General features: G+C 47.9%; 6 protein-coding genes across 6 annotated transcripts; 3 read left to right on the plus strand and 3 right to left on the minus strand.

The window, feature by feature from the left end:
- The first annotated feature begins 815 nt into the window (after positions 1 to 815).
- Positions 816 to 4,128, plus strand: GGS25DRAFT_490500 (WD domain-containing protein). Its single transcript, XM_049261001.1, has 3 exons — positions 816 to 1,776; positions 1,938 to 2,065; positions 2,120 to 4,128. Exons 1-3 carry the CDS (start codon positions 1,445 to 1,447, stop codon positions 3,493 to 3,495), a joined length of 1,836 nt encoding a protein of 611 aa, XP_049116633.1. The 5' UTR covers positions 816 to 1,444; the 3' UTR covers positions 3,496 to 4,128.
- Positions 4,129 to 4,382: 254 nt separating this feature from the next.
- Positions 4,383 to 7,012, minus strand: GGS25DRAFT_490502 (uncharacterized protein). The gene is made up of 2 exons (XM_049261002.1): positions 6,577 to 7,012; positions 4,383 to 6,460 (listed from the first exon to the last, which is right to left on the minus strand). The coding sequence occupies exon 2, from the start codon at positions 6,385 to 6,387 to the stop codon at positions 4,708 to 4,710; it is 1,680 nt and encodes a 559-aa protein (XP_049116634.1). The 5' UTR covers positions 6,388 to 6,460; positions 6,577 to 7,012; the 3' UTR covers positions 4,383 to 4,707.
- Positions 7,013 to 7,737: 725 nt separating this feature from the next.
- GGS25DRAFT_514295 (RecF/RecN/SMC protein) lies at positions 7,738 to 11,783 on the plus strand (the record flags this gene model as incomplete). Its single annotated transcript, XM_049262975.1, has 11 exons — positions 7,738 to 7,768; positions 7,819 to 7,912; positions 7,979 to 8,201; positions 8,232 to 8,291; positions 8,325 to 8,551; positions 8,591 to 8,618; positions 8,655 to 8,657; positions 8,688 to 8,921; positions 8,964 to 10,934; positions 10,988 to 11,665; positions 11,766 to 11,783. 11 exons carry the CDS (start codon positions 7,738 to 7,740, stop codon positions 11,781 to 11,783), a joined length of 3,567 nt encoding a protein of 1,188 aa, XP_049116635.1.
- A 389-nt stretch (positions 11,784 to 12,172) lies between these two features.
- GGS25DRAFT_490507 (uncharacterized protein) lies at positions 12,173 to 14,480 on the minus strand. The gene is made up of 2 exons (XM_049261003.1): positions 13,638 to 14,480; positions 12,173 to 13,566 (listed from the first exon to the last, which is right to left on the minus strand). The coding sequence occupies exons 1-2, from the start codon at positions 13,838 to 13,840 to the stop codon at positions 12,492 to 12,494; spliced, it is 1,278 nt and encodes a 425-aa protein (XP_049116636.1). The 5' UTR covers positions 13,841 to 14,480; the 3' UTR covers positions 12,173 to 12,491.
- Positions 14,481 to 15,003: 523 nt separating this feature from the next.
- On the plus strand, positions 15,004 to 16,950 carry GGS25DRAFT_514296 (Nucleotidyltransferase; the record flags this gene model as incomplete). The annotated part of the gene is made up of 2 exons (XM_049262976.1): positions 15,004 to 15,949; positions 16,004 to 16,950. The coding sequence occupies 2 exons, from the start codon at positions 15,004 to 15,006 to the stop codon at positions 16,948 to 16,950; spliced, it is 1,893 nt and encodes a 630-aa protein (XP_049116637.1).
- A 411-nt stretch (positions 16,951 to 17,361) lies between these two features.
- Positions 17,362 to 20,342, minus strand: GGS25DRAFT_531586 (uncharacterized protein; the record flags this gene model as incomplete). Its single annotated transcript, XM_049265508.1, has 4 exons — positions 20,059 to 20,342; positions 19,843 to 19,947; positions 19,036 to 19,732; positions 17,362 to 18,974 (listed from the first exon to the last, which is right to left on the minus strand). The coding sequence occupies exons 1-4, from the start codon at positions 20,080 to 20,082 to the stop codon at positions 17,362 to 17,364; spliced, it is 2,439 nt and encodes an 812-aa protein (XP_049116638.1). The 5' UTR covers positions 20,083 to 20,342.
- Between the last annotated feature and the right edge of the window lie 477 nt (positions 20,343 to 20,819).

Raw genomic sequence — 20,819 nt, forward strand, 5'->3', positions numbered from 1 at the left:
ATACTAATTACATGTATGGATGTTCGTGGCCAGCCTCCACAATTTACTACGTCGTATGTACAGTAGTGTGTTCGATTTTGAATGTTCAATGTTTATCTGACCTAGGGGATGAGGTAAAATTGAAACTATGCGGATAACTGTTTACGTACATACAACCTATACACATGTACGCGTTTCCAGCCACTGTATGGAATCTATTATGGTACATACATATAATACATACAGTACATACATATGTACTACATACATGCGTGCAATAAAAAAGGGTTTGGTGAATAGAGTAAATTATATATGTACCTACACATGTGCAGGTATTTAGATATCCAATACTAAGAACATCAAAGTGAATGATATAGGTAAGTACATATGTAATCAATGATATGTGGTTACGTATTGCTGCTGATGCGATCGAATTTGGTGTTCTGGTACAATACAATATAATAGTTCAACATTAAAATGTCAATATTCAATGTTCGCGCTATTGTAAACTTGGTACTGGGTACCTAAGTACCTAAGTATACATGTTGCTTGCACCTAGATAGGTAGGGATAATACAGATAATAAAGATAATAGTACATGATGGGTATATCTTACTAGTATTGGGTACATTCATATCACTAAAATATTAAAGCCCCTGGCATCATCATAAGGCGCGCGACATGCAGGCACGCAAAGCAAAAGCAAAGCAGCTCTTGCCTAGTTATTACCTACCTACTAGGTACCAGGTCCTACCTACAGGCTACAGCATGTATTGTACTTACCTAACCTTAGGTTAGTACCTTCCGTTAACCTGCACGGTCCATTTCAGCCATTACCGTTCAACCTCCATCCAAATCTACGAAACGAAATCAATCGCCCGCCTCTTCCCAACTTCCTGCCCTTTGTCGACTCAACCTACCCACCATTACTTTCCCTATAGCAACAGCAACAGCAACCGCAGCAGCACAGCAGCAACCGCAACAGCAACAGCATTTGCAAATCGCCAATCAAGTACTCCGTTAATCTATATTCTCTCCTTCCTTGCTTTATTCTTCCATTTTTATTACCCAGGAAGAAATTAACGATACAAAATCCAGCATCCAGCGGACGAAAATAATACACTTACCCTCAACCTCCTTTGCGATTAGCCATCCCTCGTTACTCTATCGCATATTACGCTCTCGATATAACATCGCCCGTGACGGGAGAGTATGCGCTAGGAAACTTGTTTACCCCGAGGGGACTCTCTACACAATCGAATCGATCCCAGGCCTACCTCTTCTCATTTGCTTGACTCTTAATAAACCCCAACTGCTACTGGCTTTTCTCAACCCTGGAAATTGCTACATACTAGTTTGGCACCTGTTGCTATTACTATTTTACTTACCGCATTCGTTCCTTCATACTGAAAACGAGCTATTTGGTCCCCGCATTTGCACCTGCACCTGCATCTCTGCCCAGTATCATGACCAGAGAGTCTGACTTGGCCTCCGTGCCGCCACCACCATTAAAACGACAGGCGCACGACGTGGCAAGCCCTTCCCTACAAACATCTTCAAGGATGGCGACTCCTCCTCCGCCATCAGACCGGGCGAGACTGCAAGTCATGAATAACGTGGAGGGTCGCAATTCGAAGAGCTTACGCAACAGTGACCGAGGAGGCGACAGGCCAAGCATGGCCGGCATCGATCCGGAAAGCTTGTCGAGGGCCCTTTCAAGAGAACTCTCGGCTGAGAGGCGAGATAGCACGACGGGTGCGAGTCCTAGTAGGAAGCGTCAACGAATCAATGGTGACAGGTTAGTCAAACCGTGATTACATAGTCCCTTCCACTTTTGGAGTTATATCCCAAAGTTACGAATTGTCTGCATAGCTACAATAGCTTGCGATCATGACCGCCTTGGGACAAATGAAGTTTATGCCTATTGCCGTTCAAGATTTCTCAGACTAACGTCTTCAGATTCATACCCTCACGTTCTGGCCAAGACCTTCAGGCTAGTTTTAGCCTCTTGCACGAGGAAGGCTCTCCAGCGACACCCTCGCGACAAAAGAAGCGTACCCCACATGGCGAGCTTCACTTTCAGAAGAGTAGGCTAACTCCATCCCCCTTGCAGCTAGAGGAATACAACTAATTCTTAGCAGCCGAAGAGGCAAATCGAATATTCTCCACCGTGCTGAGGGCAGAACTCTTCGAGAACACCATACCACAAGCTGCCCCGCAAACGCTGTCGCCAGATGCCAACTTGCCAGGATCGTCACATTCAAACCACGGCCACGATGGCACTAGGTCTCACACACCTCCAAGTAACCCGCCTCCCACTCTACCTTCTAGTTTCACACCCTCAACCCCACACAAGAATCTCTTCTCTTATATGTCACCCCGTAATCACTCCAACATCGCAGGCCATCCAACACCCTCTAGGACCCCTCAAAGTCGACATGGCCCCAATCTGGATATACGATCGGAGATATATAGTTTATCGCCAGTCCGATTTGGGAGCCAGCAGATGCTATTAAGCCCGAGACGACAACCACGATCAGTGAGCAAAGTGCCCTACAAAGTTTTGGATGCCCCTGAACTGGCAGACGACTTCTATTTAAACTTGGTCGATTGGGGTAGTGCCAATGTCTTGGGCGTTGGCTTGGGCTCAAGTGTTTATATGTGGAATGCGCAAACAAGTCGAGTTAACAAGCTTTGTACGCTGGAGGACGACACGGTGACAAGCGTATCCTGGATTCAGAAGGGCACACACATTGCTATCGGCACGGGAAAGGGTCTAGTCCAAATCTGGGACGCTGAGAAGACGAGACGCCTAAGGACCATGACAGGACATACTGCCCGCGTGGGATCGCTGGCCTGGAATACTCACATCCTGACTTCAGGATCCCGAGATCGATTAATATATCACCGTGACGTCAGGGCTCCCGATCAATGGATGCGAAAGCTTGCGGGCCACAAACAAGAGGTTTGTGGCTTGAAGTGGAACTGTGAGGACGGCCAGCTGGCGAGTGGAGGCAACGATAACAAGCTCATGGTCTGGGATAAGCTTTCGGAGACGCCCCTCTGGAAGTTCTCAGATCATACCGCTGCCGTCAAGGCAATTGCTTGGTCCCCCCATCAGCGTGGCCTCCTTGCGTCTGGTGGTGGAACAGCTGATAGGAGAATTATATTCCACGATACAGTTCGGGGATCGGTCATCAACGAAGTGGACACAGGGAGCCAAGTATGCAACATATCCTGGTCTAAGAATTCCAATGAAATCGTCTCCACCCATGGCTACAGCCAAAACCAGATCGTTGTCTGGAAGTATCCCGCCATGACCCAGGTAGTCAGTCTTACAGGCCATACATACCGAGTCCTTTACTTGGCAATGAGCCCTGATGGCCGGACTATCGTGACAGGGGCTGGGGATGAGACCCTGCGATTCTGGACCGTTTTTGGGCGAAGACCAGGCCAGCGGGAAGACAGTGATGGTGGTGGTGGTGGGCGATTGAGTGACTGGGGTGTTATTCGATAAGAAAGTCGAACGCTTTTACATACTATACACACACACACACACAACTTCGACTCAATCCATTGAGACGGTGGCAACATTTTTGCTCCGACATGAGGATATTCGCATTTACCCAGTTTCACGACCTATTCAAAGAGAACAACCTATGATCGGTTGCATCCATCGGCGTTATCGTTTTAGGGACCTCTACATGTATAAGTCTGCTTGGGAGTTAGGCTTGCTCTTTCTTCGGTTGTGTAGCTATCGCGGTATGCGAGGATATTCGAGGCTTAGCTGGGTTGCATTTGAATCGCCTGGTGGCGGCGGCGGTAGAGACATAATCTTTTATCATGGACAGCATCGGCGTTGCGGTGGGTGAGGCGGCAGACTCCGTTAATTCGAAGAAGTCGACCAGCTTGGCTCTATTTGAGCACGAAGTTAAATCCAATCGGTATGAATCGGAAAATTATGAGCATTATTACGGGAGCGTCATGGATAGGGATTAGAGGCGCATTAAAATTCGTAATTATTTCCGAGCATTGACACGAGCCTCCGTTGATTAGGATGGCTGCTAACAATCGGTGTCTGAAGTGTCAATGCCCTCATTGCAACGCACCTAACGTGACTGCATATTCATCTACATACATACATACATACATACATACATACATGATGTAGTAGGTAAGTAGGGTAGGTAGGTGCCCAGTAGTTATCTATGTAGTATGTCGTAGTAGTAGTAGTAGTAGTAGTAGTAGTAGTAGTACGAAAATGATAATAACTTGACGTAAAACATATCTGGATTCACAATTCCGATGACAACATTCACTAGGTGGGCACGTTTTACGCTGGACAATTGTCACAAACCATCCACTGATATGCCATCAGAGCTGGACTAGATAGGAATAGTTTCACTCATTATATTTCGTATATCATTAGTCTATCTTAGTTTACGCTTAATCCTAACTACTCGTACTCTAATAAACTGACATGAAGGGGGTATCGAATCGTCTTCTGACTCAGTCTTTCATAACCATGCTACCACATGCATACCTACGAGAACTCCGAGTCCAAAGAGCCAAAGAAAGAAAAGGAAAGGGGGCCGGATTGGGTGCAGCCATTCCATAAACGCCTGGACTATCGCAGTTGGTGCCACAACCCCGATGAAATAGAATTAACGAGTTGACCCGCCGTTTGGATTAGGGGCTGCCTGTTTGGAGTTCAGTTCGAAAGTATTCGTCAAGAAAGCACTTCGCCAGAATTCCTCGCTCGTGTAGTATCAATGACGACACTATCAATTCCACTGGCTACCACGTTGCTCTCCTTAAAAGAATTGGCGTCATTGACTGGCTTCTCTTCATGTAACAATGGAATTTCATCCACACTTAAGCGTCGCCCACTAGCTGGGTCCTCAATCTGAACGGCTTTTTCAGAGGCTTCAGAGGTGCCTGTCGCGTGGATCTTGCCTTCGGGCCCGGGTACTGGTGCCATCAAGGGGGAGCCGAGCACATCAGGGCTGTTCTGCCACTTAGCAACCTCAGCTTTCATTGCCTCGAGCTCCTTTTGAAATCGTTTACCGAACACATCGATATAGAAAGTCGAGCCATTGTAAACGCTCCATGTAAACACGATCATGAGGAAAGCGGCCGACGCCCATCGGCTATAGAACCATAGGGGGCAGGGTAGCATCGTTAATACAGCGTACAAGTATTGGATGAGCATGAAGGCAGGCTCTTGGAGGCTAGCGGGTAGCGAAAGAACAATTTTGCCGATCCATGTTTTCGAGTATGAGCGGCGTAGCCAAGTGAATGATGTAGGCCTTCCGGCCGCAATCTTCTCTCGCCTGCGAACCGTGATAAAGAAATAATAGCTAAGCTGCCATACAGCATATGGAAAAGTAGACCAAGTGAGCATGGATATGAGATTACCATAGGCAGTTGGAGAACCTGGCGGAGAAGTCTTGATGGCCCAAATGGCGGGAAATTGTTCGTGGAGTTGTTCGGTTGGTAGTAGATGGGCGATGCAATGCAACGTGGCACATGGCATTATGTGGATAAATAGCGACGTGACTTTGTCGAAGTCGTGGAACACGAGCGAATTACGCCACATAATTATTGCCACGGCGTTGTTTCCATAAGCCAGACTGTAAGAGGCAATAAACAGCCTTTTAGAGGATGGAAAGATCCAGAGGCTGAGAAACAGTAATAGGTTGACAAAGTAGCAGAGATCGGCCAGAAAGTAATGATAACCGCGCCGGCGGTAGGTATAGAAGCGAATAGGCATGAAGTAGAGAAGTTGGACGGTGTACCAGATATAGAAATACTCGGGGTAAGCACCTATTAAGTAGCCGCTGATAAAGATATTCATCACACCGCAGATGAAGGAAACCTTTTCGCGCATCGTGATTATTTTGGTGTCGTTCCATCGACGACCCAGCTTCTCGACACTCTGCTTCATCCGCTTCCTGTACCTCTCCAGCTGCTCGTCAGCCGAGGGCACACGCCGCCGCCATTCCTCGACCATTCGCTCCCTAGCTTCCTGGCCTCTGGTTTTGAGGGCGGCTCGTGATTTGCGGACCTTCTCGGTCTGAGCAGATATTCCCTTTTGAAGCTTCTCTAACTGCTGCGGCAAGGCAAAATTGTCCAGCAGGTCCAGGACGGTCAGACGGTCTAGAGGAGGGTAGGAATCCCAGTCTTCATGATAGGAGCTGCTCCCCGAGAAGGAGGGGTTCCTCGACGTTCGTGGGCTCTTAGGCTCCTCGTCGTTTATTTTTGGATCAATAACAGCTTGTTGGAGAGGTGACGAGCTAAAAGACGGCGTGGTGGTATCATCAGGCGTTAGAGCATTGTCATCGTCAGTCTGGGCGCCCTCAGACTTGACAGACGATACGGGTATAGGGCGGCTCATGGAATCGGCCATTTCGGCGATGGTGCGAATTGGGAATCTCTGAATATCGTTACGGAAGGACACTCTACGAAGCGCTTCGGCTCCTCTGAGAACTAACATGTCAGCGATGGGAAGATAGTTGATAAGGTAATATTTGTAATGATATGAAGCCCAATTTTGGAGTAAGGTGGGCTTGATACCTATATGTATATATTTACATACTTCTTAGCTGGAGAAAGACAACTTCACCTTGTACACTGAATACACTGGAGTGGATGCGAAGATAGACGGCGAACCAATTAACGAAGGGGGCTATTACAGGTGAAGGGGATAGAAAAGCAATAGAGCGGGATGAGGACGCATGTGACTGTAAACACGAGGGAGATTTAGGTGACTCAAGAGGCCTGTGATAGGGAATGGAAACAGAGCGGTGGTATGTGGTATGGAAAGGTTGAAAAAAATAAGTTATAAAAAGGTAAAGGTGGGTTTAGTTAGAAAATGTTGATCCTTTCAGTGGCTTTTACTGAAGGACGTGTCTTGAGAACGAGTTGTGGTTGGACGAAAACAGGCGGCTGTACTACTGGTACGCTGTACTACTGGTACTTACATAGTATGTAACTAGTAACTACGTGTAGTAACTACATACATATGATGCTTGGTAACAACGTTTGAAAAGGTTCCAGACTTGAAACCGATCTCTGGTTAGTTGCATCCCTAAGGGCATGATGACGCCATGGCTTCAATGTTGCCCTACCCCGGATTACTTTATGTCGCTTTCAGTCAATCTGGCACTGCCAGCCAGCTGTACATAGTTAGTAGTGAGCATCCTGGTCTGTGCATTTGCGTGGATGCAACAATAAACTTCAATTGGAAGGGGTCCCCGCGCCCGTAAATTATGTAGAGTCGCGTCTACCTAGGGTACTAGGTTAGGTAGGTAGGACCTGGTAGGTACAATACATAGCCTAGTCCTTTCCCGCAAAAGCGTGCAAAAAGTTATGAATGCATTCTCGTGATACTCAACTGTCTGTATCTCACTTACTTACTTATTACTTACTTACTTACTTACTTACTTACTTACTTACCGACTACCTAACCTGTCACCTTCGCAATTTACTTTCTTATTAGACTCACCTTAGGTATTACATGAAACCAATGCCATCGATGCGACGAAGCCTTCGACTCTGATATTTTAGTGCGCCCGCTTCTTGAAATGTCATAACTTTCAATTACAATCGGCGCCTAGCGATACCCTTTCGTATATTTTTCGCGTCGCGTCTCTGTCTACCCACCAAGCCACCCACCAAGTCACCCACCAAGTCACCCACCAACTATACAACCACTTAACCTTGAAATTTTACAGCGACTCATGCCAGCTGAGTCAAGATGGGGAAACTCATTCGTCTCGAGCTGTTTAGTGCGTATTCCGTAAAAGATTTTTGTGCGCGACAAGCTGACCGTTTCAAGACTTCAAATCCTACAAGGGTCATCATACGCTTCTCTTCGGCGACTCCTACTTCACCTCCATTATCGGTCCAAATGGATCCGGCAAATCGAATTCGTATGTTCTATTGTGTCCCCTGAGAATGATCTAATGTAAAATGCCTTGTATACTGATAACCCGTAGTATGGACGCCATCTCCTTTGTCCTCGGTATCAAATCGTCGCATCTCCGTTCTGCCCATCTCAAAGACTTAGTGTACCGTGGTCGAGTCCTCAAGACTTCCAAGATCAACGACGATGGCTCAGCTGCCGAGCCAACAACGAATGGACATGCCAATGGTCACGTTAACGGCGACGACAATGACAAACCAAACCGCAGCGATCCTAAAACCGCGTGGGTCATGGCCGTATACGAGGACGATGCTGGCGATGAGCAGCGATGGAAACGCAGTATTACGAGTGGTGGGTCGAGCGAATACCGCATTAATGACCGGGTCGTTACCGCCCAACAGTACAACGAAGCTCTCGAGGCAGAGAATATCCTTATCAAGGCCCGAAATTTTCTTGTTTTCCAGGGCGATGTCGAGGCTATCGCTGCCCAGTCGCCTCATGATCTTACACGCCTGATAGAGCAAATCTCTGGTAGTTTAGAGTATAAAGCCGAGTACGAGAGGCTCCAAAGTGAAGCGGACCAGGCTGCCGAAAATTCTGCCTTCCAATTACAGAGACGTCGTGGCATCAATTCTGAGATCAAGCAGTACCAGGAACAAAAACGCGAGGCCGAGAACTTTCAAAGGAAAACCGACGAGCGTGATGACGCTATAGTCACCCATATCCTCTGGAAGCTTTACCATTTTCAGCAAGTCATGGACGAGTCCAGTGCTAAGATCCAGGACCACCAGGAGAACCTCAAGGAATTTAGGCGCAACGTTGAATCCTTCGAGAGGAAACTCGAGGCTGCTCGCAAGGAACAAGCTGATGCTGCCAAGGAAGTTCACAGAGTAGAGCGCCAGATCAAGCGTCAAGAGAAGGAAATCGAGGAGAAGGAGAACAGTCTCGTTCCCATCGAAGAAAAGGTTCAGCAGACAACTAGCCAAGCCGACACGATTCGGAAGAGGATCGATGCTGTAAGAAAAGAACGAGACGAGCAGCGCAAATTAATCGCCAAGATAGAAAAGGATCTAGCCACAGTCCAAAAAGCCCAGAAGCAATTCGAGGATCAATGGAAGGAGACCATGAAGAAACAAGGCAAAGAACTCAGCGATGCTGACCGAAAGGAATACAACACCCTAAGGGCGCAAGCACTAAATAAGTCTTCGGAGAACCAGGCTAAGTTAGAGAATCTCAATCGCCAATTAAAGACGGATGAAGTTACAGTGAACAGTCTAAAGGGCAAGGTAGACGGTTACCAAGCTGCTATGGAGAAATTGGAAGCCGAGCTATCAGTGATTCAAGAACGGAAAGGCACCACAGAAGCTACTGTCAAACAACTTTCTAGTGAGATGGATGCTAAGAAGAAGGAATTCAACCAAGTCCAGTCCGAGAGAGTTAGAACCAATCAGAGACGGACAGAGCTTGATGAGAATCTTCAAGATGTCTTGAAGAAGTTACTAGAGGCTGATGACGGGAGACGCCAGAATGACAAGGAAGCACGAATGAAAGAGATGGTCACCTCTCTGAAGCGCATGTACCCAGGCGTCAAAGGCAGGGTAGGAGAGTTATGCAAGCCGAAACAGAAGAAGTTTGACGAAGCAGTCATCACCGCCCTTGGACGTGACTTCGACTCTGTCATTGTTGATAGCGAGAAGACCGGCGTCGAGTGTGTACAGTATCTGAAAGACCAACGTTTCCCGCCAATGACCTTCATACCACTAGACAACATCAAAGTCAACGCAGTGAATACGGCTGTTAAGGGCATTTCCGGTGCGCGGCTGACGATCGATGCTATTGATTTTGACCCATCTCTCGAGCGCGCCATGTCTTATGCGTGCGGTAGCTCGATCGTGTGCGATGGCTTGGATATTGCAAAGCACGTCTGTTACGAACGCAGAATCCAAGTCAAGGCAGTAACCCTGGAAGGGTTTGTCATCCACAAGGCGGGCTTGATGACCGGTGGACGAGATAACAACAAAGGAAACAAACGCCGTTTCGAAGAGCACGACGTTCAGAACTTACAAAAAATGGCAGATAAACTCCGGGATGACATCGAGAAGCTACCTAGAACAGATCGACGTGGCACCGCGGAGGAAATGTTGCAGAATGAGCTCGCCGGGCTTGATCAGCGCCTAGCGTTTGCCAACAGCGAATTGAGTGCGTTCAACCAAAATCTTGCCAGCAAGAAGAAGGAATTAGAGCACGTCAAACGCCAGCTTAAGGAGTGGCAGCCCAAGTTTAAGGAGGAAGACAACAAGCTGCAGAAAACCCGGGCATCAGTCGAGAAGTTCAAGGCTGCAATTGCCGAAGTGGAAGACAAAATATTTGCCGAGTTTTGCAAACGGCTAGGGTATGCTGATATCCGGGCTTACGAAGCACAACAAGGCACTTTAGAACAAGAGGCTCACGAGAAGCGCACCCAATTCGACCTCCAAAGATCTCGGCTAGAAAGCAACAAAAGCTGGGAAACGTCTAGACACAACGAGACCGAGAGCAGACTTCGCAACCTCGAGGATCGCTATAAACGACTATCCCATGATGTTCAATCCTATCAAGCTGAGAAGGAAAAGATCGAAGAAGCAATGGCTAACGACCAAGACACTCTCGCAGGTCTACAAGAGCAGTTAGATGAGTATAAGGCCGAGCTTGCCAAAAGGTCCGAGAAGGTCAACGCAGCCAAGGGAGAAGTACAAAAAAGGAGCAAAGATATTGAAAGCAGGCAAAAGGCAATCAGTGCATTGGAGGCGGAGGTCCAGAAGAACAGCGCTGGCAAGTTTGCTTTGCTAAGACGATGCCGATTAGAGCAGGTCAACATCCCTCTTGCGGCAGGATCACTGGATAATCTTCCTAACGAAGACAACCTCTTGCACCGAGACCCCGATGCCATGGATGTGGACGACGGCGATGAGGCGGATTTTATGGACGATGCTATGGATGACTATGGCATCGAAGTTGATTTCGACCAGTTGAGTGAAGATCTCAGAAACGTAAGTTTGTTTATCATCAGCCCTTATGCAAACATGGATGCTGACTGGAACAGCCCGACGACGAAAGTGTTGAGGAGAAGCTACAAGACAAGATTTCGTCGCTCACGGCGGAGCTTGAAAAGCTAAATCCCAACATGCGAGCCATGGAACGGTTAGAGGTAGTCGAGGCACGGCTTAAGGCAACGGAAAAGGATTACGACGACTCCAAGATTGCTTTCAAGACCGCCAAGGATGCATTCGATGAGGTCAAGACAAACCGTTTCGAGCTCTTCAACAAGGCGTTCGTGCACATACAGGAGCAGATCTCGCACGTGTATAAGGATTTGACACGGTCAGATCAGTATCCACTCGGTGGTCAAGCCTATCTTGATATCGAGGAGGACACAGATAAACCGTACCTATCAGGCATCAAGTACCATGCTATGCCACCCCTCAAGCGGTTCCGAGACATGGAGCATCTTTCGGGTGGTGAGAAGACTATGGCTGCCCTCGCGCTGCTCTTCGCTATCCACAGCTATCAACCCAGTCCCTTCTTCGTGCTCGACGAGGTTGACGCGGCGCTTGACAATCCCAACGTCGACAAAATCAAGAACTACATCCGCGAGCATGCGGGCCCCGGCATGCAATTTATTGTCATCAGTCTCAAGACTGGTCTGTTCCAGGATAGCGAGAGCCTAGTTGGTGTATACAGGGACCAGGAAGTAAACAGTTCGCGAACGTTAACCCTTGATGTAAGTCTACCATGCCGTCATTCTTTCTTTCTTCTTTCCTGATTATCTTGTTGCGGTATGTTGGAATTGGCCATGCTAATTTATTCTAATCTTCTAACAGCTACGAAAATACGTGTAAGAACTGGGTTCGTATATAGGAAAGCAACAGGCGCTTCTATATAAGAAACAGGAAGGGGGCGGAGGACGGGAATGTCACGAGGAACGGTTTTCACGAACAGGTAATGAAAGTGCTTCTAGGTTACGGCAAAACCCGAATCGTGCGTGGCTGTACTAATAATACCAGGCTTTGCCGCATGCCTCGTTGAAAAGATCAGATAGCTTTTTGCTTTTTCTTCTTTTTTTTATAAACCAAAAAAAAGGCGTCTTCGCTTGGAGAAGATAAAAGACACCCTCTTCTATTTTCTTCCCTTTTTTTGTATCATATTCCTTCTTCCGATAAAGTGTGTAGATACGTACAGATATCAATCAAACCACATCGCATTCCAACATGACTTGCCAAAATGCCCGCCCTCCTTTTCACATTGCACTGTTCTTGTTTTACTCGAGGCTATTTGGAGCTTTCAATGCAATTACTACTTAGCATGTTATATACATACCAACTATCCATTTTAGACGCCGTCCAGGAAAACCCATGCCTGGAATATCAAATAACGCGTGTGCCATGCCGCGTTTATCTAGGGTATCGTGATTATGAGGAAATGTATTCCATGTGCCGACCCCAGTTGTGTGTCCCTCCTTATCTCTATATACCTTTCACCCTCGCCCATTTCTTGCCCTATCCTCTCTACCGTGGACTTCGGAATTATGATCTCGGTGCCACTCCTGCTCAAACGTCCTCAAACTGTAAGTCATCGTCGTCCTCGCTCTCGCCATCGTCGGCGGGCTCTTCAACTTTAACCTTCTTGGATGGTCTCTCAGAAGCCGGAGTTTCCGCAGCGCTGGTAGGGCCACTCGATGCGAGTCGCTTCTCGCCTAGGGTGCTAACATCAGCGGAAACGTCGACGAACTCTACATCTCGACCCTTAACGTCGTCATCGTCTTCCTCATCTTCATCTTCACCTCCTTCGTCGTCATCCTCATCGTTATCATCCTCCTCCTCCTCTTCTAATTCCTTGCGTCTTTGTTCGTCTAGTGACTTGAACAGCGCCTCCATTTCTCTGTCATGCGCAGCGTCGGCAGCGGATTCGTCGGGCTTCTTAGCGTCATCCTCCTCAGACCTGTGCACCGCGGTGGGGTTGGCGTTCAAGGCATATGATAAGCCGGTAACGGTGCTAGTGGTGTGCCACGACGGTAGAGCATTCATCTGGGCGACCTCCTCCTTTCGTGCGCGCTCAGCTTCCTTCTCGGCTTCGGTCGGGCCATCGGTATCGGTGATACTGATAGCAATACTTTGAGGGCCGGTGTTCGCCATACCCCTCACAGCGGTAGGCCTTGCGAAACCCTCGACGACAACTGAAGCGGCGACTTGGTTGGCGGCATCGCGGATGACAGGAAGAGCGCGGGCGTGTGCGGTCTCGAAGTCACCTTCGGGAATGGTCACGGTGTCTAGCTTGGGTAGGACATCGATGATGAACTTGAGTTGACTGTTTAGACGAGTAGAAAGCTCGTGTCCGCCGGCCTCGCGATCAGGCTCGAACTTTAGAATGTTATCACAGCGATGGCACATGAAACCACGATGAATATCCACGTTGTCAAGAACTTCCATCTGGGTCCACTCAGCCTTGCAGACAAGACAAAAGTATTCCTTCTTCTCTTGAGCGGGGATAGCATCGCCTTGGACTTTCTTGTCAAGCTTGAAAGTTCTGTACTTGATAGCATCGATGGCCTGGCGGTAATCGATAAAGTAATAAGTACGGTTGGTGGCTTTGTCCTTGCCCTCTCTGATTTCGGGACGATTATGACTAGAAAATTGGTGACAGTGGTTAGCTTTGAACGAGTAAAATGAAGCGCGAGAAAGAAGGTCGAGACATACATCTGCAAAAAGCGTTCCTCTTTGAGCTTGGCGCAGATCCTATGCAAATCTTTGGTGTTCAGGTTCATCAGCAAGGATAAATCGTCGTCGCGTAGGGTCGAGTGCAAGACGAGAGCATCAACAATGAGAATCATCCTTCTATCCTCGGGCGCGGTGAAGAAAGCGCGTGCGACAGAGCGCACTAAGGTCTGTGCCATATCCATGATGAGTGGAAATGGAGAAGGAGCGATTTTTTAGAAAATAGTGACGGTGAAGGAGTGAGGTAGTCAAATGTAGAAGGCGTAGAAGGCGTAGAAGGCGTAGAAGGCGTAGAAGGCGTAGAAGGCGTAGAAGGGAAAAGGTAAGGGTGGAAAGGTAAGGGTGGAAAGGTGAAAGGGAAGTGGAGGAAGTGGAAGAAGTGGAAGAAGTGGCGGGTGAGTTTGCGAAGTTTGCGAAGTTTGCGAAGTGGCAGCAGAGGATGCTACTCAAAGAAGAATGTCGAGTTGGATTTCCATCATTTTATTAACCGGTGGCTTGGGTAAAGTCGATAGTACCAAGAGATAGTTTGGCTAGTAGTTAGTTACGTTCAATGTTAAAAGGGTTCGACAGAAGTATAAATGAGGTTCCAAAGACCGCGTCAAGCAAGACGACGATTACAAAATTGGCATGCTGAATGAAAGTGTTGGATTCGCACCGACCAAGACGGCTAGAATTACAGATGAGTAAAAAATGGTAAAAAATGAATTGGATTAACCAATCAGTCCGTGTCGAAAGGGGGTTTTTAATTGGGATATCAGATATTATCTGCACGTCAGAACGATCTTGGAGCGAATAATGATAAAGTTGAGATGAACATTGAGCGTGTCAACTGTAAATGTTATACAGTATATATAATTATAATGTATTCTGACTGTATGTAATATGTACTACCTAGTACTAACCTAACCTAGTCTACATATGTAGTAGTACAGTGTAGGTAGGTACTAGGACATAATTAATTCTAACTAAGTTACTAGTTATCTATCTAACTTTAATACTGTAACATAACTTTAACATCAACATTATGTACTTAGGTACTTACATCGTTGATCATTGATCCTCATCATCAATTGTTGTAGGTAACTATGTACTAAGTAGTACCTAACTTAGTACATATACTACTATACACTGTATACAGTCTATACTATGTATGCAGCAAACACTGATCATTCTATACATATACGCACATACATACACACACACATACATACACACAAACAGACATACATACATACATACATACATACATACATACACATCTACTCACACACCTACTCACATATCTCACATATACCATAAAAAAAAGAAAAGGTTTACTATGTGCCTAGGTAGGTAAGGGAATAGGACGATGCCTCCATCAACAAGCGTTGCAAACCATTCAATCATTTCATCCGACATACCCACCACTCTTGAATTCCCAATCATCTACTTGCTTTCCACTCACTTAGACCCGGACAGTCTGTCAGAATGGGAGAGTAAAATCCCCACACTAACCTACGATATCAATGAGGCTAGCATTGTGCTGGGTAAGATATCAAACCCAGAAAGAGCCAGGTTCGAGTTGAGACGTCGAAAGATCATCACTGAAGACATTGATACACTCTCCGTTTCTGTGCCCAACCTAGACACCCAGTCTCAACATCCATCTCCTCCACTTAAGCGTAAAAGATCAAATAATTTACACAATCCTGCGCCCACGAGTACTTCGGGTGGCGATAAAGGTCTATATGGCGGAACTGATGCTCAAACTATCAACCACAGTGGTCAGAAATTAGACTCTGCCGCGGAGCATGGTGACAGTGATAAGTCTGTTGTCAATGTCCTCAAATTAGCATGGTTCGGCGACAGTTTGGCTCACCGTTCTGTCCTGCCCATTGACAAGTACCTGTTATATCGAGGGCGCAAGACAGAGCAAATCATTCAACGTGCCCGGCAAGAAGGAAAGGATGGCCACGATCAAAATAGTATTCCAAAAAGGAACGCTCCTCGTGCTCACGAATCCATGTCCCAACATTCTAGGATCTCGACCCACACCAAGCGGCCTACGCTAACTCAAGAGTCAACATCAGAGCATGACCTTCGTTCGCACATGCCGCCCATCCCCGAATATTTGCATACAACATACTCTTGTCAACGTCCAACCCCTTGTAGCCCACCCAATGACCTCTTTATCGAGGAGTTGAAGAAAATCAGGGCACTGAGGACTCTTGAAGGCGATGCTATCGGAGTCAGGGCCTATTCCACAAGTATCGCCTCCTTGGCAGCTTACCCCTTTCTCATTTTACACCCAGCTGGTAAGCATTTCAACCCAACTGTTTAGCAATATTTACATTTAACCCCCAGTTTAGAGATTGCTAGATTGCCCGGCTGCAGCGATAAGATTGCCGCCCTCTATCGGCAATGGAAAGCGAACAGCTACCTGGAAGAGGTCAAGGCTGCCGAAGCTGACCCCAAGATTTCTGTGTTGCAGCTATTCTGTAGCATATGGGGGGTAGCGGAGACGACCGCTGGCGAGTTCTACAACAAAGGATGGCGGGACCTCGACGATGTCGTCGAAGGTGGATGGACTAGTCTAAGTCCAGTCCAGCAAATCGGCCTCAAGTATTACGACGAGCTGCAAGAGAAGATTGCTCGTCGCGAGGTGGAGGAAATTAGCCAAACCATCCTAAGTCACGCCCAGAGAATTTGCCCGGGCTTCCAGATGGTGATCGTCGGAAGCTATAGGAGGGGAAAGATAGAGAGCGGTGACGTGGACGTTGTTCTCAGCCATCCCGACCCGACTGCCACTTTGAACTTTGTCGAAAGCATTGTCGAGAGCCTCGAAAAGGCAAACCACATCACTCACACGCTTATACTCAGCACTAAGAATAGTGAGCGTGGGCAAACTCCGGTGGCCTGGAAAGGGCAGGATCGCAAGGCAGGCAGCGGCTTTGACACCCTAGACAAAGCCCTGGTCGTGTGGCAGAATCCGCACTGGGACAAGACGGCATCGCCGAAGAACCCCAACCCCCATCGCCGGGTCGATATCATTGTCAGCCCCTGGAAGACAGCCGGATGCGCGGTGATCGGATGGACCGGTGGCACCACGTTTGAACGAGACCTGAGGAGGTACTGCAAGCGTGAAAAGGGGTGGAAGTTCGATAGCAGCGGGGTCCGAAGCCGAATAGACGGCAGCTGGGTGGATATCGAAAGCGATGACCACGGCCCGGCCCCGGATATGCTGACAGCGGAGAAGAGGGCCTTTGCACGTTTGGGTCTCGAATGGCGTCCGCCGGAAGAGAGGTGCACGGGGTAATGGCACGTAGGATACTAAGTAATGGGATTGCCTACTCCTAATATTTAGTGCCTAGTGTATGTACATATCTGTATACTATGTAGCTACCTAGGTGCTTCGAAGTCTTTTCTCTTCATTTTCACTCGGGAGTGTCATTTTACAGACGTTCTAAGAACTAAAGTTTATGCCGTTCATCGGCATCTACCCTCTCGTAGCAGAGATGGACATTTTGATGTCACGGAGACTGGCAATATCTAGTAGGATAGGCTAGAACAGTGTAATATTCTTTGATAATTCATGTCATATCCACAACCAATTCAGTTTTCGTAGTAGGATATGAAACTCTTAACGCCACCAACGCCTTGCCCTGATGCGATTCCCTTGTGTGAATACAGAGCCCAATATTAGACTCGAATCATGAACGCTTTTTCTTTATTTATCCTCTGCATCCTCCGCATCCTCGACTGTCACAGCCTTCGCCTTGCCCTTGGCGTCACTACTCGTTGATGTCTCTAGTTCTTCGTTGGAACTGTGGCTCTGAGAAGCTTCAGGTGTCGTCGACGGCTCCTCAGCCCTCGTTTCGGATTCATTCGTGGAGGCCGAACCGCCAACTCCACCACCGCCAGAAAATAGCTGTGAAGCACCACCCCAGTTGGGCATCATCGGGGTAGGGGCGGCTACCACGGTGGGTTCCCTCTGTAGCTGCGATGTGCTCTGGGTAGAACCTTCTTCCGGATACCCACTAGGCACCCCGAAACTCCTAGTATTTAAGTCTCCCACTCTAGGATTCGACCCCTGAGGTATCTCGGCGGTACTGGTAGCCGCAATGTTTTCATTTGTCGTATCCGCTGGCTGCGGTGGTTGGCCATTGGCGTCAACGTGCTGAGTTGGTTGTTGAGCGCTGATAGAAGTTTGTGATGGCTGGCCGTCAAGACGTTGGAGGGGTAACAACGACCACCCAGGAGGGATGACGACGCCTTCAGGGAGGTCTGGACTTCCTGCAGGAATAGCTGCAGAGTAAGATGAACCTCCATGTCTAGTGACGGTTGGCGTTGATGAACGAGGCGGAAAACTGGGAAAGGGTGACATCTGTGCCATATGTTGAAAAGGGGGTAGAGGCTGTTGTGGTATACCCGACGGGTAAGAAGTAAACTGAACATTGATACCAGGTTGCCCAGGTTGCACTATTGGCGCGACCGTAGGTTCTTGCTGTAACTGATGGAGACGGTTAAGTTCAGCTGTAAGAGCATATAGAGTGTGTAGTTCAGCTTGGCTTGTCTGTAGAGATTGTATTTCTTGTTGAATCCGTTGAGAGATGCCCTGAAGTTGCGCCTGCATGTCCATGATGTTGTTCACGCCATTGATAGGGGGGGTGGGACCGGCCGGAGGCGCAAGGGTCGGTGGTGCTGGTGCAGCAGGGATATTGGCATCGGCAAGGGGGAGACGCAGCCGTTGAGCCATCTCATGGATATTTTGAGCGTTACCTTGGGCAAATCCCAAACGAATAGGGCCCAGTTGAAAGACTCTCATATTATCAACACCACGAGCTGGTGCTGGTTGTCCAGCATTCGCAGCTCTATTTCCCGCAGCTGGTTGGCCAGGAGCATTGGGCTGCCCACCAAAGTTAGCCCCTGGAGCGGCAGCACCACCATTAGCAGCAGCACTGTCATCGGTAACCGGACTTCGGCAGGTTGGGCAGACTTGTTGTCTCTCCAACCAACTTTTGAGACAACCAAAGTGTAATATATGTCCGCAGGGAAGCTTTTTGGGGCGCGATCGCTCTACTGCGCCGATAGCGGATGGATCCCATGGCCTCATATCTTCTCTGCAGATGATACAGGTGTCCTCGCGCAACAGCTCCTCCTGTGTAGCATCCGGGTACCTGTCCATATGCTGCAAAGCCTTGCGGTATTTCATGAATGCGCCAAGTCGCGAGATAAAGGAACGAATTGTTACGAAAAGGTCACGCATGATGTGAATGGGCAAGCCGTAGAACATGATCAAGATACCGAAGAAAGCTGAATAGATGCCAAGCTTCACGAAGTCTACATTTATGTTAGTTTGATTATGGCGTGTACCAAGCAGCAAGCTAGGTAGGTTACTCACCAGTTAAGAGATCGAGACTTAGAACCCAATGCCCCTTTGACTCCCAGCCCGGTACTTCGATATCTGTCTCGTCAATATCATCCTCGTCTGGTAGCTCCTCCTGTTGAGCAGCTTCTGCCTCTGCGGCATCTCCGGATTCGCGGCGTCGCATGATTTCGGCACGTTGCTCCCGGATCTGTTGCCGTCGATCGTTTAACCTCTGGCTGGTTTGTTTTCTCACTATGTCTGCCTCCACCAATGACAAGACGTATCGGAAACCAGTGCGGAATGAGCAGGTGGTCAAGATGGCGAACTCGAACAAGAACATGACCATCATATTGGGGCGGGCCTGTTGAATGACTGCATTGATAGTGTAGTTGAATAGCCAGGCATCGTAGAGGACACTAAGGAGGAGGGATACGCTAAGTCTGGTGTGAAAGAGTCGGGGGTTAAGGGGGGGCTGTTGCTCCAGAACCTCGACACGACCTTCGCCTATCCATTCCCAGACCTTGCCAGTGACCAAGGCAGTGAACATAACAAGGAACCAAGCACCGACCTCTTCGCGGAAGATGGTCATGGCAAGGCAAGTCTCCGTCACGGCGAACCAGGCTTTCTCGTAGAGCTGCTCGATCTCGACAGGTCGGAGGGGGCCATAACATAATCGCTGAAGGCCCCAGACAAAGGAGCCGTAGACCAAAAGAACGAGGTTTATGAGGATCTAAAATCAGACGACAGAAAAGGAATTAGCCATTCTATATTTGTAAGGGCAGAGGACCGAGGTAGCCGGGCGGTAGAGGGGCAAAGTGGAAAAGAGAGAAGAGAGGTTACCATGAGACTTAGATTATTTTGCGACAGGAAGACCATAGCAGAGTAGAAATTGGCGCGTTGGTTGAAGGCATAAGCTATCACGCCAGCGGCCAGGGCCGTTGAGGTCTGAACATTGAACAACATAATGTTAGCTAGAGGCGATCGCAAGACCAAAAAAGAAAGAATAAAGGGCTAGTCCTTAGATATGGGAGTTAGGGAACTGTAGTTAAAGCTTACCCCTGCGTACCAGAGAAGTCGCATGATGGGACCAAGTGGGCAGCAATGAGTACCTATGTAAGTAGAAGAAGCAATAAATTGTAAGAGTTATGATGAAAGTAGTTTGTGGGGGGGGGGTCAATTCAGGTGCCCATCATTCCGACATGGAAACAAAATCAAGATGGGAGAACGAATGGTGGAAGGGAGAGGTAGCGTTTGTAGGAAAATGTGGTAGAGTTCTAGGATGGAGATGGAGATGGAGATAATAATATGTACTACTAGTAGTAGAGATGATTGTAAATGCCACCTATTGGAGTTGCTTGCATGCATGTGGGATCTACTGTACATGTACGTACTACATACCTTAACTAGTAGATTCGATAAGGTATGACGCGACTGGGGTGGCCTTGTCAAAGTTGATTGGTTGAGCGGATTATCCGGGCCCCGAGAAGCATTCGCTTAGTTATCTTAGTCCCTTGTTCAACTTAGTTATTCTACTTCTTTAACCTCTTCAACCTCTTCAACTTATTTTAAGCCTTCAAGTTATATCATTGTATCATTGATGTTTCTGGTCATGGTCCCCCCCTTATTCAGAAACTCATCATCCTCTCGAGGTAGAATACGAAGTAATCCCTTGACAAGCGCAATATATTTTTCGATAAGAGTACCAGTACCAGTACCAGCACCAGTACCAGTACCGCCAGTATCAGGTGTTAGCAGTGGTGAGCTGAGCGCGGTTGAAACAGATGGCGATAGCAGGTTCGGCCAAAGTCAATTCTGTT

The sequence above is a fragment of the Hypoxylon fragiforme genome (assembly GCF_022984875.1).
Source record: "Hypoxylon fragiforme strain CBS 206.31 chromosome Unknown GGS25scaffold_5, whole genome shotgun sequence".
NCBI classification, from domain to species: domain Eukaryota; kingdom Fungi; phylum Ascomycota; class Sordariomycetes; order Xylariales; family Hypoxylaceae; genus Hypoxylon; species Hypoxylon fragiforme.